At 34.6% G+C, this 24,768-nt stretch overlaps 1 protein-coding gene across 1 annotated transcript in view; it reads right to left on the bottom strand.

Annotated features, from left to right (window-relative positions):
- Positions 1–10,428: 10,428 nt before the first annotated feature.
- The window catches only part of CLDN18 (claudin 18), a 30,221-nt gene continuing 15,881 nt past the window's right edge, over positions 10,429–24,768 (bottom strand). Inside the window, exons 2-5 of the mRNA XM_074234399.1 lie at positions 21,989–22,153; positions 16,878–16,995; positions 11,610–11,720; positions 10,429–10,631 (exon numbers count right to left, since the gene is read on the bottom strand). Of these exons, the coding sequence (XP_074090500.1) occupies positions 10,484–10,631; positions 11,610–11,720; positions 16,878–16,995; positions 21,989–22,153 (542 nt within the window). The 3' untranslated portion in view covers positions 10,429–10,483. The remainder of the gene's footprint in view (positions 10,632–11,609; positions 11,721–16,877; positions 16,996–21,988; positions 22,154–24,768) is intronic.

Raw genomic sequence — 24,768 nt, 5'->3', positions numbered from 1 at the left:
ACTCTTGAGAACTTTATCTCTATTAGGGAAGTTAGAAGGAGTATACATAGACAGAGGGAGTGAGTATAGGTTGATCTTAATGTGATGACATAAAAAAAATTAAAGTGCAAAAAAAAGAATTGCATTAGAAAGAAAAGGTAAAGAGGGAGGAGGGCAGATTAAGGGAGGTGGTAGTCAAAAGCAAAACAATGGTGAGCAGTATTAGAGTAAAAGGAGAAAGCAAATCATTAAAGAGCATGAAAATATAGAAAAGGAGGTTTAAAATTTGTGTGCAAGTGTCATTGGTGTCTTTGATAATCTGGAGAAACTTATGGACCACTTCTCAAAATAATGTAAAATACATTGAACAAAATATAAAGTTAGAAAGAAAACCCATGAAAATATATTTATCAAAACATAAGGAACCCAAGGTTATGAAATTCCTAGATAAGAACTTCTTATATAAAAAGTATTGTGGAATAGTTGAAGTAAATGGTGATTTTGGGGAGAGGAATAAGTAAAGAATTTGCCCCCAAATTGTAAGGTTAACTTTCCCCCCAGATCTAAAATGTGATTTCATACACTGAAAAATATGGCTATAAAATGTTTCTTTACAGTCATTACTGGACAGTGGAATTTATATCTTTTCAGGCACACATTCATAGATATTGTTTGTCTATTCAGTAGCAAGACCAATCAAACTATGACTTTGGGGTTAACTAATCAGCTGTAGTCAGGCTGCAGGGGCTCCATCAGACTTATCTATTGAGGTCTCAGCTTGTAGTAAGGCTGTGTTCATGACCATTGAATGATTTGACTGAAAGTTACTGGCCTCAGAATTGTTCTGTCTCCAGTTATATGAATTTGTGTTAGAAGAATACTGATTTTCCACTACTCATTTCTTTGAATTCAGGTGACTTTCTTCCTCTGTTTCTTAAACTCCTTATATAATCCTGATTTTTCTCCAAAGTACTTGAGTAAACCCTCCACCTGCTTAAAAAATGCTCTTTGCTCACTGGATTTTCCTTTGTCCTTAATGAAATATTTTGTGTAGCTTTCGTTTGGGCTCCTTCCTATCAGTGAAGTTGCCATAGCAACCTCCACCCCTTCTTTGGACTCAGTGTGGGGCATGCAAACTCTAACTTGGTTAATATGTTTGATATTTTACTTTTCAAAACATTCTTTGGAGAATTCAAGGTGACTTGAAGAACAAAATCAACAAGGATTTTTTAAAAAATCATCAACAAGTGCCAAGTGCTCTGGTTTTGATAACAAGGAAAGCTCAACCCAGTATAAGACTTGAAACCAAAGTGATTTGCATACCTGCTGCTTAACTTGAGAAGGGAAAAGGAAGCCAGACTGCTCTATGATGTAAGCCTTTCTCAGTTCTCTGCAGGAAGCCCCTCTCTGCAAGGCTGTGATGAAGAAAATGGAATGAATGATGGAGTGCAATGCAATGAAACTTAGAGAAGCCCTCAAGCTGGGGTTCCATCCTCAGGGTCAGTATTCTTCAGTTGTTCCTGTTTTAAAATTCCTAAATGAACTAGTCTATGGAAATCTATGATTATTCTTTCTCTCATGAATCTGAACCTTCAGAATTGAAATTCCCTCAAGTTTTCATATGACTATCCCTTTTACAGGGTCATAAACCTGGATTTATAATTTCTTAGGCAGTCACATTTCCAGGGTGCTCATTTCCTGTTCTGTTTACCCATAATTGAAGCAACATATGCTCAGTTCCATTTTCTCTAAAGTTACATTTCTGGTTCAAAAGTCTCAAGGCATTTTCTGTTCTGCCACAGTCTTCCCAATATCAGGTTTTAACTCAATGAGGTCAATGTCAAAGAACTGGGCACAGAGAAATTTCAAGAGGGATGAAGAAGTTGGAAATTATGATGTTACAAGAAAGAAAAGTATGATGCTGAAAGCACATGTATCACGATCTATAAGTGCTCATCTGCACTTACTTTCAAAGGGACAAAAGCAGGAAAGACAGAACCACAAGAATGGTAGTAGTAGTAGTCAAAAGGACCTCCTAGATTCCCTAGTTTTGGTTCTGCCTCAAATTTTAAAGATTAGGGATCTAAGGTCCAAGTTAGTTGACTAAATGTGGTGATACAGCTAGTTAGTGATATAGCTAGGGTCAGAAGTCAGTAGACTACCAGACATGAACATCACACTTTTTTCCTATTCTCAAGTCTGAGAAAAGAAGCACCTTTGGGAACATTGTTAAGTAAACAGAGTTCCTAACTTAAAAAACCTAGTAACCATCCTGCCACTCTCACTCCCAGCACCGTTATTCTGCAATACGTTTTATTTTATGAAGTCTTCTTTTTTAGTCCAATAAACAATAGACAAAGTGTGATCTTTCATTCTTTGTACTTCTTAGCCAGTCTATAAATTTGTGCATCTCACTTTTCTTTTAAACTACTGCAATTCTACTTCGTTCATAGATCATAATGTTTTCTTTGATATGAGCATTCCACGCTGAGTGGTCTTTTGTCAGTGTCTCCCATGTTTCACAATTGATTTCAAAGTTCTTCAGAGAGTCCTTGTTTCATTTCTTTTGCTCTACGCTTGAGTGCTTGCTTTGTGTGAGTTCTCTATAAAATAGTCTTTTAGAGAAATTTACATTTGATATTCAAACAACATGACCAGTTCATTGAAATTGTGCTTTCTAAAGTATTGTTTGATTGCATGACAGTTTAGCACAAGTAAAGACCTCAGAGTTAATCTTGCCAGGAGCCAGGGGGCCAATCTTATATTAAATTTAATATATTTGCCATAGGCAAAGAACCGTTGTAGGCAGTAAACTAGAAAAATAGTGCCTGCCCTCAAGGAGTTCATATTTTACTGAATTCTTGTTCTGACTCATTGCTTTGTTTTGATCACACTTAACATTTCTGTGCCTAATTTGCCATCAAATGAGGGTAATAATACTTGCCATATGTATTTCAGAGGGCATCCTATGGATCAAGTGGTATTATTTATTCATTCATTCAATAAGCATTTAAGTGCCTGCAATTTACCTAGACTTGTAATCAGTGGGGAGACAAAGACAAAGAGAGAAATAGTTGCTGTCTTGAAGAAGTTTACATTTTATTGGAGGAATGCTAAAGTGATTGAGAAAACTCACAGATGGTAATACATTCCCATTTATATAGTACTTGTCTGACACTCATGTGATGAGGAGGGCAGCAAATAGTCTTACTTCATTTTATACATGATTTACTCCTGGTCACAAAGATAATAATAACAGTAACAATAGCATCAACAACAAAAACTAGTTTATACAGTGCTTTGAGCAGCTAGGTGGTATGGTGGATAGAGGGTCAAACCTGCAGTCCGGAAGACTCATCTTCTTGAGCTCACATCTGATCTCAAATACTACTAATGCATGTTAGTTGACTCTGTTTGCCTCAATTTTCTCATCTATAAAATGAGCTAGAGAAGAAAGTGGCAAATCATTCTAATCACTTTCCTATGAAAACTCCAGACATGACTGAACATATAATGCTTTAAAGTTTACAAATTATTTTACAAACATTGCCTCATCTAGTTCTCACGTAATTTTTGAAGGGAGGTGCTATTATTATCCCTCACAAATGAGCTAACTAAAGCACAGAGAGTTTAAATAAATTGCCCAGATCACACACCCAATTATCAGTTGTTGGATCTGGGTCTTAAACTAGGTCTCTCTCTAAGTTGAATTCGAGTGCCTTTTCCATTCAGGGTGGGAATCTCTTTTCTGCCAAGGGTCTTTTGAATATTTATAATGTCATTCTGAGGCTTTGTTTGGTCAAACAATTAATTCACCCCTAAAAAAGTGCCTAGATTTATTACATTTTGCAATACTGGACCAGTACAGTCATCAGGTGGGAGATTCCCGGGTCCTCTATTAGTCTATTATAGTCTATTAAGAAAAAGAGTTAAAAAAAAGATATCCCAAAAGTCAGAAGTCATTCCATTTAAGGTGACTGGATTGTGGTCATTCCTTTTGTTGACTCAGAATAAATAGAAACTGGCTAATCACGAGAGTCTTATCAGAGCTGCTCAATATGGTCTGATCTCTTGGTAACAGGTTATACCTGTTTCAATAATACTTCATGCTATAGGAAGGGAATAGCTTTGGAATAAATCCTTCAGCACTTGCTTTATCTTCTTCCCCTACCATTGCAAAGAAGTTGAGAGAGAGGGAATAGAATCCTTAACAGATAAAGTCTCAGAATTAAGCTAATTAAATGATTGACAGAACACATGATCGAAATTATTCCCAGGCAAATGGTTTTGTTGTTGTTGTTCAGTTGTGTTTACTGCTGTTGTGTCTGCCTATTTGGGTTTTCTTAGCAGAGATACTGCCATTTCCTTCTCCAACTCATTTTATAGATGATGAAACTGAGGCAAATAGAACCCTATTTGTGACTTACCCAAGTTTGCACACTAAGTTTCTAAGGTCAGATTTGAACTCAAGAAGATGAATCTTCTTGAATTGGGCTCTAACACTCTATGCCCTGCACCATCTAGTAGCCCCATTGAATGCTTAGCAAATACTTTATCTATTTACCTAGTTAGTCTCTCCCTTCAGTAAAACTATAAGAAAAAAACAAAAACAACTACCAAAAAACCTTTTGACATTATATGCAATGTTCTATATCTGTAGCCTCCTATTTCTTAATCTAGAGAATTCTCTAGGGCTAAATTGAGCATTGCTGTTGAGTTGAACTTGACTGCTATTTATAGGTACTTTTATTTATGTTTATAGTCTTTATGTATCTTATTCTGTTTATCAGTTCATAAAAGACTTTCCATATTTCTAGCTGAATGCATGACATTTACTGTTTCTTATGTTACAATCACATTTCATTTAAATAGACTTCCTTTTTTATAAAATTATTAGTTTCAATCAACAGCAACCCACCTTGCTTCTAGTTTTGTTTCTTTTAATAGGGTTGTTACAAAATTTTTGATATATAAGGGATTTCTGTCTTTGATCTCTTGTGATATTTGCCCTGTTGTAGGGTATGAAGAATTGTGATTTTTTTTCTTGCACAATTTCAAACTACTTTTGAGATCAGCTGATCTCATTCAGTTCTATCTCTAATAGGATCTATCATAAATGTTCTTGTCCTCATAGCCCTTCCAATACTGCTTATATGTTTCTTTCCCAATTTACTGAGAATAAGGTAAAACTTCAATAATGTTTTAATTTAGTTTTTTTTTATTTTACGTGATTTTGAGCATATTTTCATATGTATTCAGAGTTTGCATTTATTCTTTTGGAAACTGTTACTATCATTTGTCCATTTTTCTAGAATAATTGTTTGAACAGTTATTAGAAGGTGAGTCACAACAGGGTGGAACCTCCCCTCCCTGCTCAAAACTGTTTGCTGCTTCAAAGCTTTGTTATGATCATGAGAGTATGCATCTGGAATTTTCCTAAGGACATATTTTTGCTACCAAATAATTTCACACATTAGTCAACTTTAAGTGGTTGGTTTGTGAAATACAAAATAATAATAACATAATAACATTTGGGAAAGAAGTAACAATTGAGGAGAGAAAGGGAGAAAAGATAATGAGTCACAGATATAATATCTTTGGATCAAAAAGATAAATACTTATGATATTCAAAGTGATGGCAGTAAAAAGTTAACTCAAGAAAAGAAGCAATGGGAAAGTGAATAGGTAAAGCCTCTGGTTGGGAGCTGACTGGAGGGCTGCCATTTTGACAACTTGGAAAAAGTCTTGCTGTTGAGTTCTACTTCAAATTGCAGTGCCAATCATTACCTCTTCCAAAGGAAAGGGTGCAAGACCCGGCCCTATGAAAACCAATATCAACTGCCTTGCTTTCCAATTCTGATTTACCTTGGCATACCCTCAACCATGGTTTGTCTGTCTGGATTCTGTCTTTGAATCACCCTGCATGTGGATTCCAGACTTCCTAGAGGGATGAACATTCATGAATATTTTCCCAAAAGTCAACTTGCTCAGCTTCTCCCCTTTTGCTGTCTTTCATGATTATTAATGGGACCTCTCTTTCCAAGAGCACTGTCCTTTGATTCTGACAAATTGTTCTTATACTAGAAATCTTTTCCTGATACCCATCCTTTGTTCCATAATTTCAACTTTGTCTTTTGTTAGCCTTAATCAGGGTAGTAACTGACTTGTATCAGCAGAGTTAATTGTTAAACTTTTAGTTTGAGTTTTTAAACCTTAGAAATAGGCAAATAATATAAATCAGGATTTAATTTATTATTTTTGTTGATTGAATATGCAAGAAAGTGATAAAGAAAGCATTGATGCAGGTTAAACTTTAAAGTTTATGACTTGCCCATTTTGGGGGCATCTAGTTGTTAAAATTTTAAAAGCATATTCTTGGCTATGATTCATGTTTACTGGGTTCTTACCAGTTATCTAGTGACCATTTGCACCACGACCTCCCTTATCTATCAAGCTGCCTTATAAAATATATAATTTGTAGCAAAATGATAACTACTTGTGGAGTTCCTTCCTTCCTTCTTTTCTTCTTTCATTCCTTCTTTCTTCCATGCCAACTCATAGTATACTAGACATTGATGGTGGTGATATAAGTATAAGCAAAAAACAAGACACATACAAATAACAAGAAGCTTATAATCTAGTAGGGGGAGTAGACACGTACATAAAGAAATATAAATTTTAGAAGAAAATGCAAGTAGGACTATAAAGTTCTATAAAATCAAATGATCACAAATGTTCTATAAATTCAAATTATCAGTTGGAATGAGGGGAAATCAAGGGAAGCTTCATTCAGTATTTGAATGGGATCTTAAAAGATGGGGTAGAATGTTAATATACAGAGAAGAGCAGAAAATTTCAGGGGTAGAAATAGTATTAACAAAAGTAGAGAGGTAGGATAATACAGTCAGTGTTACAGGGAAGGTGACTAATCAATTTTGGCTGCAGCATAAACTGAGAAAGCATGAGAGAAAGACAAAAGTAGCTCCAAGTCAGATGGTAAAAGATCTTGAGTGTCAAGATTTAGAGTTTGTCTTTATTTGATAGCCAATGGGAAGTCATTGAAGACTTTTGAGTAATGGACTAATGTAACCATACTCTGCATCAATAAGATTAATTTAGATGTAACCATTTTGAGGACCACATTTACCTTTATGGGGCAGATATTTGCCCAGAAAAAGCAGACTGCACATTATGGTTAGACAAATTCAATAACAAGGAGAAAGCACTGAATTTTTCAAGTCTTGGGAAAACAAAGCAGAAAAGATTCATTTTTTAATGGAATAGTGCCTTTAATATTTTAGTAACAAAACATATAGAGCCATATTTGAAGCATATATAAAAAACCCAATAGTATACAAGAGTAATCAATCATATAGTAGAGTTATACTAAATCTAGGCTTGAAAATAAAATTTTAGAGAGTGAGGAACACACCAAGAAACCCAAACTAAACCAAACCAACTCAACCATGTATAAAATGCCATGTTTATGCATGCATTTCAGTACCTGATCTTTAACAAAAGCACTAAAATATGTATTGATATAGATCATGATATCTATCTCATAAATTGAGGTATATGCCTAAAACAAAACTATATACCTTTAAAAATCTACTTGCAGTCTTTTCATCCTTGAATGTCATTTAAATGCTTCTTGAATTTATTTATATTTTTTTTATCTCATGATACTCTTCAGATAATACTATTCACCATATAATAGAGTCATTTAAAACATCCCAAAATTACTCCTTTTAAACTTCTGGGAATACACGATTGTTTTAATATTCTTATCTTGGGTAGAAAAATCCTATTCATAACTGCCCCCCCCCAGGACTTTGTATACTGTGAAAAACTTTTGACTTTTTTTTCCAAATGAAAGCATTCTTAGTGTCTAGCACAATGCCTTGAATTTAATATATGTGTGTAATAGAAACTTTTGGATTGGAAAGAGTCCTAATATATACTCCAAGTAGTAAGTTCATTCAGAACAGGAACTATTTTTTATTTTGCTTTTGTCTTATATGTAGGAGACACTTGATAAATGTTCAATTAGACTAGACAGAAAAGCTATAATATATATATATATATATATATATATATATGTATGTATGTATGTATGTATGCCCCAATTAGAACTGAGCTCCTAAGGGGTAGTAATGGTTTTAAATTTTGCCTATGTATGCTCAGCACCTAGGACTGTGTTCTAAATATAACAGGTACTAAACAAATACTTTTTGAATATAATCTGTCCTTATGGAAATTGATCACAGGTGAATTAATGCTGTGAGTATTCCTTTGACTTAGTTACAATATTTTCATCGGATTTCCTGAGTGATTAAGTTACAAGATACTCTTGGAAATAACATTCATTTTCAGTTCTCATAAAGCCCTAGTAAATGAATGATTGCTTCACTGCATTGAAAAATGTTCTCAGATACTAAAGTTTGCCAGAGTACCTACTTTACTCCCAGATAATCATTTCTAGAATCAGAGAATTTTAGAATTCAAAGGCCCACATTAGTCATCTAGACTAACCCATATCTAGGAAAGAATCTCCATTATAGTAAAAATGGTAACCCAGTCATTGCTCTTGAATGTCTCCAATGAAGAGAGAGCCTACCTCTAGGAGTAACCCATTCCATTTTAAACAACCCTACTTAGGAAGTTCTTCCTGCTATCCAGTGTAAATTTGCCTTTCTATAACTTTGTTTTCAGTGAAGTTTATTACAATGTAGTCTGTTACAAAGTAGTTTTTCCTGACCCAATTCTTTTTAATATAACATATATGTCATGACTTCAAAGTTTCTTCATCTAGAGTTTTTTTTAAATTGCTCTCCAATTTACTACTATTCTTCTTAAGTAGAATCCCAAACAGCACACCTTCTACAAATGTAATTTAATTAGGGCATAAAAAATAGGAAATATAATTTCCTTTTTCTTGGAAGCTATACCTTTTTTTGTAGCCCAAGATTACATTAACTTTTTTGATTGCTTCATTACACTACTAATTCATATGCAGCTAAAACCCCCATCATTTCCCAGACAAATTATTGTCCAACTATTTCTCCAAACAACCAGTTCCAGGAAAAAGAAATCTGGAAAGTTGAGCATAATTTTCTTGCTGTTCATATGTAGAGGTAAGAGAATATGAATCAGTATGATGAGCTTCAGGGTATATCTACACAAAATGCATATGTTGGGTTTGAATTAATACGTAGTTGAGAAAGCAAACTAAAAAATAACAAAACAAAATAAGCAAATAACAAAGGATGCCTGCAAATGTTTTTAATTTGACACAATATGGTAGTGTCTATAGAAATATAAAGGTTAATTTCAGGCAAACAATGTGTATAGCAACTTTTGTCCAAAAACATTCATGTGATTAAAAACATTCATGAAACTTCCTTTTGTACCTGACACAGTGATGACTTTATTTTAAATTGACATAATGTCATATTAAATCATTCTGTGAAGTAACACAGTATAAATAATGGAGATTGAAGGGTGAGAAGTTACCATGATCTGTGAGTGTTTATTGGATTAAAAAATAAATTTAATTCAATAAAGCATAAAATCTACAAATTGAATCCGAATGTTTCTCCTTTCAATTGTAGTGTGGTTAATTTGTCTTTTAAAGATATAGCATCATTTTTATAATCCAACACTTAGTGAACTATATCTAGGACTTAAATGACAAAAAAAAAAATAAAGAATTCCTTGGAGCCCTCACCTCTATCCCCTGAGAGTACAAATCTTGGATGCTTATGTTCACATTCTCTTAAAAAATGCTTCAGAGTTCTTTCAAGAAATTTTAAAATAGTTTTCTATCTGTGTTGAAGTGATAGAAGAAAAAGGTTAACTTTATCACCTAGAAGATTAGGGAATCAAAGTTTCTCAAATTGTGAAATCATTTTATTCAGGAATATGTATTATTATGAAGCAAAAATGACTGTGAAAACTACAGTGCAAGAAGATTTAGTTAAAGAGCCAAAGGAAGTTCAATGCTTCCTTCTTTTCACTTAACTTCTCATTTTTTTGTTTAGTCACAGCCAAACACTTAAGGTTTTTAAATGGAGAGGAAGTAGCAGGAAATATTTTTTTTGACTGGTTAAATTATTCCTTTTGGTTAGAAGTGGGGTATTTTCTATTGGCTTAGTGGAGGAAGCATGCTAATATACCAAAGATTTCAGAAAAGATCTGAATCTCATCCTCTAACTAAATAATAGGAAAATAACTATTAAAAAAGAAATAGAGAATGTAAAAATTATAACTATCTCCAATGGTCCTAATAACTTTTATGCAAAATGCACTGTAATAGAATTGTAAATAGAGAAACATGTAATGTATTATCCTAAACTATATTGCATGACATCTGATAGATGAAATTAATGGCTTCCAAATATCCAACCAAATAAATTCAGCCAAAAGAAATAAAGAAGCTAGTGTATAATTTCCTTGGTATCCATGCAATGTGATTTTCTTCTTTCATACACCATATAATGCATCTTTAGACATAGTCATATTTGGATGGATGTGACTGTGCCTCATCCTCATTTTTGGATTTCATTTTAGATTCATAGACAGTGTTAGTTTTGTAGCCTCCTGTCCTGTAGGCAACATTGTGACCTGAGGCATTATAGGACACAGCCTTGTAACTGAAAGAAAAAAAAAGAAAATAACATGTCAGCTTGGTGCAGTGGAGAGAATATTGCACTGGGATTCAGAGGATGGACCCAGCTTTGCTGTTTATTTAACTGTATGATTTTTCTAATTCACTTTACCCATGCACATGATAGACATTAATAAATGCTTGTGTTGATTAAATCTAGTCCAGTCCCTACTTTCATACAGGAGTACTTCCTCCAAAACAAGATTAATCAACATTTTCCATTTTTAAATATACCAAGAAAGGAAATGCTATATCATTCTTTGACAACTTTTACTTGAATGATGTTTATTCAAAGTCTTAAAAAACTTATGATTCCATTGATATTCAATCAACTAAACTAATATGACACTTCCCCCTACTTTAGGAGGTTGTTTCATGAATTGCTATAGCAAAAGCAAAACAAACAAACAAAAATTCCATCAGCTGATAGCCAATTATCTGGTAATAAACCTTTCTGAATTTAGCTGGTTTGATCTTTGCATTGCAGACACATGATCCATTATTGGGTCCTTTATGATGCCATAAAGGCAGAAGAGCAGCTGTGGAAAGTGTGGGATTTTGAATCAGAGGATCTAAGTTTTAAACCTTATTCTATCATTTACTACCCAGGTGACCTTAGGTAAATTATTTGACAATTCTTCTTGACATCAGTTCCTTCATCTAAAAAAAGAAGAAAAATTTTAAGTCCCTTCTGGCTCTAAATCAATGTTTTCGTGACCTTATAGATTTGTCTTAGGTTGTATTACATGAGCATAACTTTGAGGAATTCAATGAGGCTTTAAGTAGAGAAGTAATAATGATAATGCTGAGAATAATGGCAGATCATACTTTTCCAGTGGTTTGTTATTTACAAAGCACTTTCCTCTATTAATTCCAAACTAATTCTAGCTACAAATTATGGAAAATAGATTAGATCCCTTTAAATATTATGATAGTCAAATACATGTGTCATATCAAGACTTACTGAGTTTCCTCTGGGGCTAGTCCACGGCAAGCAATGCACATCATAATGCCTCCAATCACTGCAAGGCCTCCAGCAACCCAACCAACAAAGAGTGCAGAACCAAAGGTGTACCTAAAGTAAAAAAAAAAAAAGGAATAGTTACTTGTAGTAATAGTGGTAGTGGTAGAGGTAGTAGTAGTAGTAGTAGTAGTAGTAAGAGTAGTAGCAGTAATAATAGTGGCAATAGTAGTGGTAATGGTAGTGATAATGGTGGTAGTAGTAGTAATAATAATAATAATAATAATAGTGGCAGTGGTAGTGATAGAAGTAGTCAATGATAGTAGTAGTACTGGAAGCAGTAGTAGTAGTAATAGTGGTAGTAGGAATGGGAGTGTAGCAGTAGCAGTAGCAGTAGTAGTGGTGGCAGTAATAGTAGTCGTAGCAGTAGTAGTGGTAGTGGTGGTAGTAGTAGTAGTAGTAGTAGTAGTAGTAGTAGTAGTAGTAGTAAGTAGTGGTGGTGGTAATAGTAGTGGGAGTAGCAGCAGCAGCAGCAGCAGCAATAGTAATAAGCAATAACTTCAAACCCATTTTTCTCCTTCATGCTATTGTGCAATAGATAGAAACTCACATATGACCAAAATATCCCCCACGATTTCCCAATTTGTTTTGTCTCTCCTTTTAGAAGGTAAGTTTTTAAAGGGAAGACTCATTTTGTGTTTGCATTCTTCTTCCTATAGTTTAGCACAAGGCTTGGTACTTAGTAAATTGCTTTAAAAATGCTCATCCATCTATCAACCATTCAGAGGATGACATGTTTATCCCCTCACTATTTCTCATGGGGTTACACACTGACACTTGCTAGAAATCACAGACTTTCAGAGCTAAAAGGAACCCTAAAAGAATCTACATTAAATAACACCTCAAACTGATCTTCCAGTTTTACTTAAAGGTCTCCATAGGTGGTAAAGTGGATAGAGCACTAGGCCTGAGTTCAAATTTGACCTCAGACATAATAGTTGTGTGACCTTGTACAAGTCACTAAAATTTCTATTTGTCTAAGTTTCCTCAACTGTAAAAAAAATGGTTATAGCTTCTATCTTACAGGGTTGCTATGATAATCATATGAGATAATATATGTAACATGATTAGCACATAATTGTGGTTGTTTAATTGTTTTCTTCCATAAAGAGAGAAACCCTCTGGGTTTTACCCCTTCCACTTTTGGGTAACTCTAAGTGTTAAGTATTTTTCCTTGCATAAAACTTAAATTTGCCTCTCTGTAGCTTCCACTCATTAATTACTTTGTTAAGTGATTTTGCCCAACAAGGTAGAACTTCTTTTTTTTTTTTGCAAGGCAAATGGGGTTAAGTGACTTGCCCAAGGCCACACAGCTAGGTAACTATTAAGTGTCTGAGACCAGATTTGAACCCAGGTACTCCTGACTCCAAGGCCGATACTTTATCCATTATGCCACCTAGCCACCCCAGCTTCCACTCATTACAAACAATTTTACTCTTCAGATTAAAAGGGAACAAGTCTAATTCATTTTTATAGGAGACCCAATTTGGAGATAGATATCTTCTATCCTGAGTCTTTTCTAAAACAAAAATAGTCCCTAATCCTTTAAATGATTCTCATATACACAGTCTTGAGTTTCTTCATCATTTTCATTGCCTTTTTCTGGATGCTTCTCTATTATGATTTTCCTTCCTAAACTGGCTGTCACAAATGACCAGATGTGGTCTGACCAGGGTAGAATGAGGACAACTACCTTCTTATTCCTTTAAGCTATATCTCTCTTACTTAATGAGACTTAAGATCACATTTACTTTTTTGACTGCCATCTTACACTGTTGAAGACTCCTTGAAGAACAGAAAAAGCAAAGTGTTGGAAGTATGGATGGTTAACTTTTGCTCTGGACTTAATTCCATCAACCTGAGGCATATATTCTTTGAAGCAATAATGCTTTAGCCACAATGTCTTATCTTATATGACAGCGCCCTTTGTTATAGGGTTCTGAATAGATTCTCTAGAAGACTTTTTAAGAACAATTTTCGAGTTAAGAAAGGAAGGAAATGATCATTTATTAAATAATACTGTGTGCCGGTTCCTTTATGAATATTTCATTTAATCATTACAACAAACCTGGAAGAGAAGTGCTATTATTACTCCCATTTTACAGTTGGGAAAACTAAGTCAGATAGTGTTTAAACAATTTGACTAAAGTCTTACAAGTAAGTGCCTGGGATTCAATTTGAACTCAGACTTTCCTAACACCAAGCCTCCTTGCACCTTGCTCCACCTAGTTGCCTAAAACAATGCTTAGCCTATTTCTTTCTTTCTTTCTTTCTTTCTTTCTTTCTTTCTTTCTTTCTTTCTTTCTTTCTTTCTTTCTTTCTTTCTTTCTTTCTTTCTTTCTTTCTTTCTTTCTTTCTTTCTTTCTTTCTTTCTTTCTTTCTTTCTTTCTGTCTGTCTTTCTTTCCAAGGCAAATGGGGTTAAGTGGTTTGCCCAAGGCCACACAGCTAGGTAATTATTAAGTGTCTGAGACGGGATTTGACCCCAGGCCTGACTCCAGGGCCTGTGCTTTATCCACTACACCACCTAGCTGCCCCAGTCTATTTATTTCTGAAAGATGATTGAATTTGTGACCCCTACTGCAGTCTAGGGACGACTCACTTCAGTTCTTTGGACCTTCATTTCTCCATTTATAAAATGAAAGGGTTGGACTAGACGATTTGAACCTGGGTACTCCTGACTCCAGGGCCGGTGCTTTATCCACTATGCCACCTAGCCACCTAGCCACCCCTGGACTAGATGATCTTTAATGTTCCTTCCCACCCTAAACCTCATGATCTGAATTATTCTTACAATATTTATTAGGTGCCCTCTAAGTGTCAGATGCTGTGGTAGGTACTGGGGATATAGATATGAAATTGAGACAACTGGTGCCCTTAAGAGCCAACTCGACCAAAATTCTAACTTGTATTCCATTATAAAATAGAATAATCAAGAAAATAAAAATCAGACACATTTTTATACTCATTCATTGGTTCTATCCAAGCACAGTCTTATGTAAAACAAATTTACATGGAGCAGACAGTTATAGAGGAACAATGTTTTAAAGTTATCTGTAGATGACTAGCTAAATGTAATTATAACAAATTTTGACTATTATAGTTGGGCATGAGTTTCTGCTTCTGTTTTTGGTCCAAACATGGAAGTTCATCTGTGCTTGGAATTCAGTGTGTAAACTTCCTCTATCAATATAGAACTGAAATTTTAGCTATTATTTATAGTCTTAGAGGGTTACTTAAATCACTGAGATATTAAAGTGATTTGCCCATGATCAGAGATCTAGTATATGGCAAAAGAAGGACTTGAATATGGATCTTTATGAATTTAAAGTAGACTCACTATTTATTAATCCCTGTTGCCTTTAAGAATTATTATGTCTTAATGATGCTATTGGGAATTTACTTTGGTTGGGAAAACATGGTATGGGATATGTCTGTAAAAGCTGACATCTCAATACACAATTTAGATATTGTATAATGAGATAATTCCTAATCTCTCAAAGAACATAAATGAGACAATTTGATAATTTTGGTTGACTGTCTGATACTCGGTATTATGGTTTCATAACAAATTATAAATCTTTCCCTTATCCTTCTCATGACCAAAAAAGCAAATCAGCAAAGCCATAGTAATGAGGGATCTTCAAGTGTGAACTCTCCTCTCATAAGGCATGGATGGAAGGTGGAGAATCAGACACCATTCTTTGGTCTCTTCCAAGTGCCTTCCTTGAAACAGCAACTTTTATTTCTCTCCCAAAAGTCATATTTTACTCCATTTCTTTTTTTTTGGTAAGGCAAACAGGGTTAAGTGGCTTGCCCAAGGCCACACAGCTAGGTAATTATTAAGTGTCTGATACCAGATTTGAACTCAGGTACTCCTAACTCCAGAGCTGGTGCTTTATCCACTGCGCCACCTAGCCGGCCCTACTCCATTTCTAATGTGAAAAGAATATTTTGTTTTCTATTCAAATAGTGGTTGAAGGGACATATACTACAGCTCTTCCTCCTTAGTCCCTGAACCTCTGAATACTTGGCTTCTACAAATCTTGAAGTATTGTCCCTTGCCTCTCTCTTCAGTTCAGTGTCACCTTAGTCCCTTTCTCGATTTGCAATTGCAGCAGACTACATTTTTCTATTGACTTTGTTCTGTCCATTGTGGGATGTGCTATGTTCTTGTTTAATACTTAACACTATTTATTGTCTAACTTCCACTTCCTGATTTTATGGTGCTAGTAGAAATGAAAGCCTACAAGAAAAAAGACCTTGGAATATGGATTAGAGAACAAGAAGTCTAGATTTAAAAAGCACGCATCTGGGGTCGTGATTTCTTCAAAATGATGTATATAATCTCATCCTACTTTGATTAATCTAATTTAACTTTTGTATCCCTATGAGATTAGTATTCATTATATGCATAAAAACTTAAATAGAATATGTCATGCAAAATTCCTCTTGTCCTTCAGTTTTATTAAATGTTTGACGTTATGAAGATGGTTTTGTAAGTTGTTAAAATCAGTCTATTGGGGGTGGCTAGCTGGTGCAGTGAATAGAGCACCGACTCCAAAGTCAGGAGTACCTGGGTTCAAATCCGACCTCAGACACTTAACAATTACCTAGTCTTGTGGCCTTGGGCAAGCCACTTAACCCCATTGCCTTGAAAAATCTAAAAAAAAAAACCAGTCTATCAAAATTTTACCTTCTTATATTATCTAGGTTGTAACAGTATTGCTTCTGATAGAAAAGACCATCTGTAGAATATAGAAGCATGAGATATATGCAAATACATGTATGATGTGAATCTTCAGTTTATGTTACAATTAAAGCTTTCACTCTTTTATAACCTTATACGTTATTAGTTTAGCATAATTTCTTTCAGGAGGAAAAATTGCAAGTTGATGCTAATTTGTATGCTAGGGTTAATAACTATCATCCCATAGCAACCACAATAGAATCTTGTATAAGGTGAGATAAATACTATAAACTGTTATTATATTTCAATGAAAATGCCAGATCAGACTCAAATCATATCCTCGTGTATATTTTACTGAAATGAAATTTATGAGTTCATAGTTCATTGCTGATTTATGATATGAAATAGTTGCTTCTTATAAATATATATTTAAGACAGTGACAGTCACATTATACACATCTTAAATCTGCTTCATGTTACAGCAGTTTTAGCATTGAAAGCCTTATATCAAATTAGAGCTTACCTGGTCTGAACTGTCTGGACCATCCCACCCATTCCTGAGTACATGTTGGCTGTGGACATCCAGAAGTTAGTGACCAGCATGTTTGCAAAAACAGACACCCCAGCAATAGCACAAATACCTAAAAATTCAAAACATTCCATTACTTATCTTTTTATTGATATTTTATTTCATTTTTCCAATTACGTGTTATGAAAGTTTTTCAACATTCATCCACTTACATATTTATATTGCACATTTTTACCACCCTCCCTTCCCATTCCCTTCTTCTCAATGCCAAACAGTTTAATAAAACAATATTTATCTATCTAAAAAATATCTAAATTTTCTGACTCTCCTCTTTATTCAGGATGATAGAACAAGACAATGTTCACATCCCTTGGCAAGACTAAAATTAATGCATTTTAGCATCAAGAGACACAGATGGAAAAGTATGTTTTGTACACTTATTTCAAATTCTAGTTTCTTTTTATTTCTAAAACTTATTTTGAATACAATCATAGGGTCTCGGAGTTTTATGTAACTAAACACAACTGAACAATTCTCAATATTGTCCTCCCTCAATCCTTCTTTCAATCTCTATTGATTTTCCTGTTGATTTTAATATATTCCTACACAAAGGGAGGAGTGTGTTTGTCTCTGTGTGTGTGTGTGTGTGTGTGTGTGTGTGTGTGCATGTATATGCATGTGCATACTAAAACCTTCCTCTGTCCATTTCAGGTAAGAGTAGTTTAACTGATAGCAGCTCCTCCCACCCCATCTCTCCCCACTCCTTCTTTATATATTCCCCAATTATGAGAAATACTAAATTTTACTTTCTTCTTCCTGCTTTCTATACAAATATATTCCTTTTACCGTTCTTCCACTCATACAACTCAGAACAATCCCCAGATTCAGGATGTCTGTTTTTGTTTATATTTTGTAGTGGTTATTTTAGTTGCCTCTACTTTTTAAAGATATTTAGGTCCTTTTTCTTCTCCCCTACTACTACTACTACTACTACTATTCCTTCAGTATGGAAGAGGACCACACCAATCAACCAAATGATTAGAGCCATGAGTTGTACAATTATGTCTATTACAGAGAGGGATATGCTGTGAAAGGTATTCTTCTTACTTGACCTCATCAGAATTGTTCTGTCTTGTGACCTGATTTAAAGATGATCTGGCTGCTGTATGGGAGTCCCTTGGCCGTACATGGTTTAAATTCTTCCAGTGAGGCACCATGGTACTTCATCAATACCAGGCAAGCACTAGTTTGTTCTATGTGGTAACAGACTGGGACACTGGATACATCCTAACTTATCTCCCAGTAGTCTAGTTGTCAGTATGATTCTCTCAAACCTGCCAACTTGGACTTATGAGCTACTCAGTATGATTCAACTGGCAACACTAGGACAAAGTCAGCTTACCATTCATAGGGCTATTTTGCTCTCTATCAGTACACTCCTTAGAGTTCAATCTTAATAGGTGCTTCCAGAACCCAGATGCTTTTCAAGACAAGGGTCCCTCTCCCCAGGTGAACCCATTCCAGGTTGGTCCTGCCATTGACAAATAAAAAAGAGCTCTCCTCAGGGCTCCCACCAGCTTCTCTGGGATCAACCTTGTTACCCTACTGGATGTCTTGAGGAACCTGTCTGTCACTCCAGATTTAGGGATCTAAATCCAACTTCCTTTTGAACAGCCAAGGACAATGGAGGCCATTGCCTTTAAAGCCCCTCTCTTTTCCTTTTTCTCATAGTAAAATGGAAGGGAATTCTGGGATGGGCAGGACTGTTGAGGGACCAGTGAAATATGGAAGAAGAGAATGGATTTTTGGAAAGTCTATTTCCATCATGTTTATTTGAAATCTATATTAATTCAATAAATATTTATTGATGCTCTGCCATTGGCTTGCTGTGTAATTTTGAGCAAGTTGCTTCTCTCAATAGACCTATGCTTTCTCATTAAAATCAGTGTCTTAGACTGTGACACCTCCTAGTTCTATAATTTCTACTGTTTTAATATATTTGTTTATACTGAAGATTCATGGAAAGAGAACTCTAACATTGAATTTGGCTTCTTGAGGAAGATTTTTAATTAGTTTACTTGAGAATCTATGCTTTTCTATCTTGTATTATGTTAGATCTTTTGGAATTCACACAAATTGTTCTATATATCTACATAATATCTCGATCTTGATTTTATACTATATCAGGCTGTTTGAGAAGCTTTGACTTGGAAAGGACCTTAGAGGTCATCTAGTCCAATAGTATCAAATTCAAAGAAACAGGGACCACCATAGATAAAGATTCCTATACTGTGGGTCCAGTATTGACTTAGAAAACCATGTGAACATTATCTATATTTTATTGTAGTTTTATTTATTATGTTAAATATCTACCAATTACATTTTAATCTATTTCAAATTACATTTGAGTGTTGTGCTTTGCCTGTGACTCATAGACTGTGTGCTTCACATCTCTGATCTAGTCTAGAAAAGCAGAAGTTTAAAGTTTTTCAGGAGAGTTAAAACAAGGTACACAATCACTAAAGGACATGTGAGTATATGATAAATGCTAAAAAGGAGGGGGGGGAAAACAAAATATAGGTTGTCAAAATAAGGAGAAATGTCTTTTTTTTTTCCCTAGAATGAGCAGAAAAAAACTTCATGGGCAAGGTAACATTTGAAATATTATTTGAGGGGTGGCTAGGTGGCGTAGTGTATAAAGCACCAGCCTTGGAGTCAGGAGTACCTGGGTTCAAATCTGGTCTCAGACACTTAATAATTACCTAGCTGTGTGGCCTTGGGCAAGCCACTTAACCCTGTTTGCCTTGCAAAAACCTAAAAAAAATAAAAAAATGAAATATTATTTGAATGCTAGGTAAAATTTGGATAGGTAAATTTGAGAGGTGAGAAAAAGGAAGCAAGAACTCTTTCCATGAAGGAAGGCAGTGGAGATAAGGCTGAAAATAATATTATCAGCAGAGTTGTAGTAGGTCTTAAATGCTAAAGAATTCAGGATTTAGTTTGTCATAAGTAATGAGGAGTCATTGACAGTATCAAAGTGTTCTTTAACTATGGAAATATTGGTGTGTATAATTCAGGATGGCTCAAAGAAGGAGCTTGGAAATAGGAGAAGTAAAGAAGCTACTATAATAACACAAACAAGAGGAAATAGGGACAGTGAGGTGGTACAGTGGATAGACTACTCTTTCTGAGTTCAAATCCAATCTTAGATACTTATTTTTTGTGTGACCCTGGGCAAATCACTTAACTTAATCCAGTTTCTTCATCTGTAAAGTGATCTGAAGAAGGAATTGCAAACCACTCTAATATCTTTGCCAACAAAACCCCAAATGGAGTCACAGAGTCAAACATTACTTAAAAATCACTAAATACCAATAAAAAAACAAGGTAATAAAGTCTTTAGGAAGATGGAATGAAGAGGGGCACACGTGGAAGAGATTCCATGAAAGAAATTATAATAGGAATTGGGATCATAAACATGGGCTTAGATCTAGGGATACAAGGGATGCTGGAGGCCATCTAATCTAAGCATCTCATTTTAGAGTGAGGAAATAGGCATATAGAAGTTAAATGCCTTATCCAATATTGTTGTTGTTTAATGGTTTAGCCATATTCCTACTTAGGGTTTTCTTGGCAAAAATACTAAAGTGATTTGTATTTCCTTCTTCAATTCATTTTACAGATGAGGAAACAGGCAAAAATGACTTGCTCAGGGCCACATAGTTAATGAATGTCTAAGACTAGATTTGAACTCAGGTCCTCCTGACTGTAGGCCCTAACACCTTCTCTACTATGCCACTGAGCTGTCTCCTTATCCAGTGTCATAGATGTATTAAACATCAGAGGCAGGATTGTCAAATTTTTGGATGTGCAGGCTAAAGAAGCAAAAGGAAGCCAAGATTTTGTACCTGAGTGACTGGGAAAATGATGGTGAGATGAAGACTGCCAAGAGGAAGCCTGAGAAATGATCCAGGTTTTTTTTTTCCCAAATAATGACTTTGTAAATCTAAAATACTAATGATATAGTAAAGCTCTGTTAATTTAGATTAGTCAGAGAAAAGTAATTAGTGAAATTCATGAATTTTAGAACTTCAAAAATATTTTCAAAAATTCAATTGTATATAGTCACTTGAATTAGTGTTCAACAAGACACCCCAGAGATTGAGCTAAACATACTTAATAAGTAAATTAGAACAATTTATTATTAGAATACATGTGTAAGTGACTTGAAAAAAGTTTGTTTTAGAACATAGGTTAAATATTCTATGTGAAATATTTTTCATGTTATTAATTTTTTCATGTTAATAATTCAAAAACCAAAATAGCTTAAGGTTAGATTGAGGTCCTTAAGTGTTGATGAAGATATAGGTGAGGTGAGATTAATAATTTTGTACTGAGAGACAGTGTGATGTGATATAATGGTGTAGTGCTAGGCCTTTAATTAGTTACATGTGTTCAAATTTTGTTCCAGGCACTGATTTTGAGACCCCAGGTGAGTAAATTAATCTTTCTGGACCTCCTCTGTAAAATAAAAGACTGGATTTGATGGTTTCTAAGATCTCTTTCAGGTCTAAAGCTCTATAATCCTAAAACCTGTCAAAATTGTCATGGTGGTAGTTGATTGATATGATTTTTATTATATATTTAGCTCCCATAACTTGACTTTAATCTATCTCAAACCATAGAGGTTTAAAATTGAAAAAAAATCATAGAGTTCATATAATACAACGTCAAAGACTCCTTGGGCATCTTCTCAAAACTTCTTTTTATGATTATCCACCTTCTGTTTGAACTGGTTTTGTAATTAGAGGACTGGAATTTGAATCATAGTGTTCCTATTTCAAGGGTCAAGGAGCTCACTATTTCCAAAGATAGCCATTACACAGCTGATTACTCCTAAGAACAATTTTTTCTTGTGGTGACATAATCATTTTCTTATTCTCTTTTGAATTAATTTTTTTCCTTTTGACTAACATGGAAGGATATAATAATGATACTAGCACTAAGTTCAGAATGTAAGTTCCCAGAAATGTTTTTGTCTATTATTAAAATTGAATATAGAACTTTTCACTTTAACAAAGTTTATTGAATTGAATGGAACTTACCTGACACAATGAACATAATTCCAGAGGTCAGAGTCATATTGGCCTTGGCAGAGTCATCCATATTGCCAATCCGAATACATTTCAGAGCAAAGATGGATACCAGTAGAGCAATGGCACCCAGGACAATGCCTACAATCATTAGGGCTCTCACAGCTTGCAACATAGCTTTTAAAAAAAGCACAAATAATTCAGTTTTAACTATTTATCACATTTTTAAAAATCACATAATTACAACTCATTTTTATGATATGCTTTAAAGTTTGCGATGTGTTTTTCAAACAACAATATAAGGAAGGCAATGAAAGTATCATTATCTCCATTTCAAAGATAAGAAAATTGAGGCTTAGCAATGTGAAAAACTTGATAATGGTCACACAACTAATATAGGATGGAATGAAGATTTGAGTCCAGTTTTTCTCACTTCAGTACTTTTTTTCTAAGACCATCATGCTGCACTTGGAAGAATGCAATAAATTTCAGATTTTTTTTTCAGTTTAAAAAGTAATACTGCTATCCAGAGAATCAATGTGGTATGGTAGTAGAGAATTGACTTTAGAATCAGGAAAATCTAACCTTAGACACATATTGGCTGTGGGACCTTGGGTAAGTCACTTTAGCCCTTACTGCTCCTAAGCAGTTTACTACAATTGCCTGTTATAGATAGGTAGTAATCTTATTGATGGAGAGAACTCCATCACCAGAATTGCAGATTCTTGATCCTTGATGTACTAACATAATAATGATACATGTATTCTTATGTAGAAAGCATGTAGACTAAATGGTTATGGCAGGGTTGGATTAAATGATCCCCAAGGTCTAAATCCATTATCATGATCTATTTTTAGATAATATGTTCTAGCTGTTGACCTGTTTTAGAAAACCCCCTTTACAGGATAATAACAGTGATAATAGCAAGGGAAAAAAAGTTTGGGCTCACGGAGACATTAGATGCATTTATTTGCAATACAAAAATCTACCCAGAAGACTTCTTTAAATGTCAAACTTTCCTTGGCTTATTTAGAGCATAATTCAATTTAAATGGAAGGCATTATAAAACTACACTAATTTATACTAAGCAAGACGAAATTAGCCTAAATTAGTGAAATTCTAATCAACTTTTTGGTATATATACAAAACTAAATGACTATAAGTAGAAAATATTCCAGCAGTGGTACACCACAAATCAATTCAACAAGCATGTTTTGGGCCTATTTTATTTGCCTATGCTAAGCACTTGGAATGCAAAGGCATATATGAAATTGTCTCTATCATCAAGGATCTTATAGTCAACTGTGGAAGCAATATGTACACAATTAAGTAAATAGAAAATAATACAAAATAATTTTGAGCAAGTTGGGAGAGCACTCTAATTGGAGTATGGGGGAAATAGAACAATGGCCTTAGAAAGGAGTTGGAACTTGAGCTTTATAGGAAGCTAGTGATTTCTAAAATTCCGGTAAGGATGGAAAGCATCTCAGGCATGGGGGAGAACTTGTGAAAGGCACTGAAGTGGGATATAATCATATATTGGAATAAATGAATCAACATTTTGGCCAAAACACAGAGGTGGGGATGGGGGAGCTGGAGAGGATTATAAAAGGAATCAGACTAGAAAGACAGATTAAAGCCCAAAAGATAAGATGAGTGCCAGAATGCCTTTAAATGTCAAATAAAAGAGTGACTTTCAAATGAAGACACTTCTCTTAACCTGAGTCTATTTTCTCAAGAGTTCAAATGGAAAAGTTAGCATCCTGAAAAATTTATTCCTCGTGAAATTTTTCTTTTTGCATTCCATATTTAGTGACAGATCAAGGTATTAGTCCTGGGAACAATATAAGTAGGAAACATTTCCCATAAACTAAAAATAAAGTGTCCTGTTGGAAATACAAAATGGCTGCACATGATAGAATGCAGTGATGTGAGCTCCAGAAAAAAAAAGTGTCACTAATAAGCTATTGTTGTTTGTTTGTTTGTCCTTTGTCTTTCATTCTCAAAGAGGATGGTCCTCAGAGAGGACCATCAGAGAGATGATGCCATGAGTTGCAAGTGAAATGTATTTAAGTGAGGGAGTGCTACACAAAGTCAACAGTCTCACTTTCTTTCCAGAGCCATCTGGGTCCAGTGACCAGATCTGGATCAGGCAATTGAAGATGGCCCAGGATGCAGTGGGAGACTTTGGCCTTTAAAAGTTATGGTCTTTCCCAGCATCTGTTTAGAAGCCAGCAAAAGAACAAAGGAAGAAGACTGTAAAATCTGGAGCTTGGATTGGGAAGAATAAGTTCCCATTTTTGTTTTTTCCCCCCCCATAAAAATAACTTAAATGTTTTTTGTTTTCATATCATTATCATTTTCCATACCCAAATTATTCCTCCTTTGTAATATAGAAAAACAGTTAAACAAAACCAATCTATGTTCTTATGACATAGTGGCCACAGTATAACATTCTAAACTCACAGTACTCTACATCTCTACTAAGAAAGCATCAGAGTACAATTACAGGATCATAGATTTAGAACTAGGAGGAACTATAGAAGCCATTTAATCCAACCTTCCTTATTTTTTTCGTTAAAAAAAAGCCAACTGATGCCCAGAGAGGTTAAATGATTTATCCAAGGTCACAGAAGCATGAAAAGGCATTCACGGGTTGTGAATCTAGATCATCTGAATCCTAATTCAGTTCATTTTTCCATTGTACTTCATTGCTTTAACATAATAGTTATAATTATGATGATGATGACTTATTTATATGAGGGGGTACCTTTTTGCTGACAAAGTACTTC

Source organism: Macrotis lagotis, chromosome 1, assembly GCF_037893015.1.
Source record: "Macrotis lagotis isolate mMagLag1 chromosome 1, bilby.v1.9.chrom.fasta, whole genome shotgun sequence".
Lineage (NCBI taxonomy): Eukaryota > Metazoa > Chordata > Mammalia > Peramelemorphia > Peramelidae > Macrotis > Macrotis lagotis.
The sequence above is the reverse complement of the archived record's forward strand: the minus strand, read 5'-3'. Positions and strand labels throughout refer to the sequence as shown.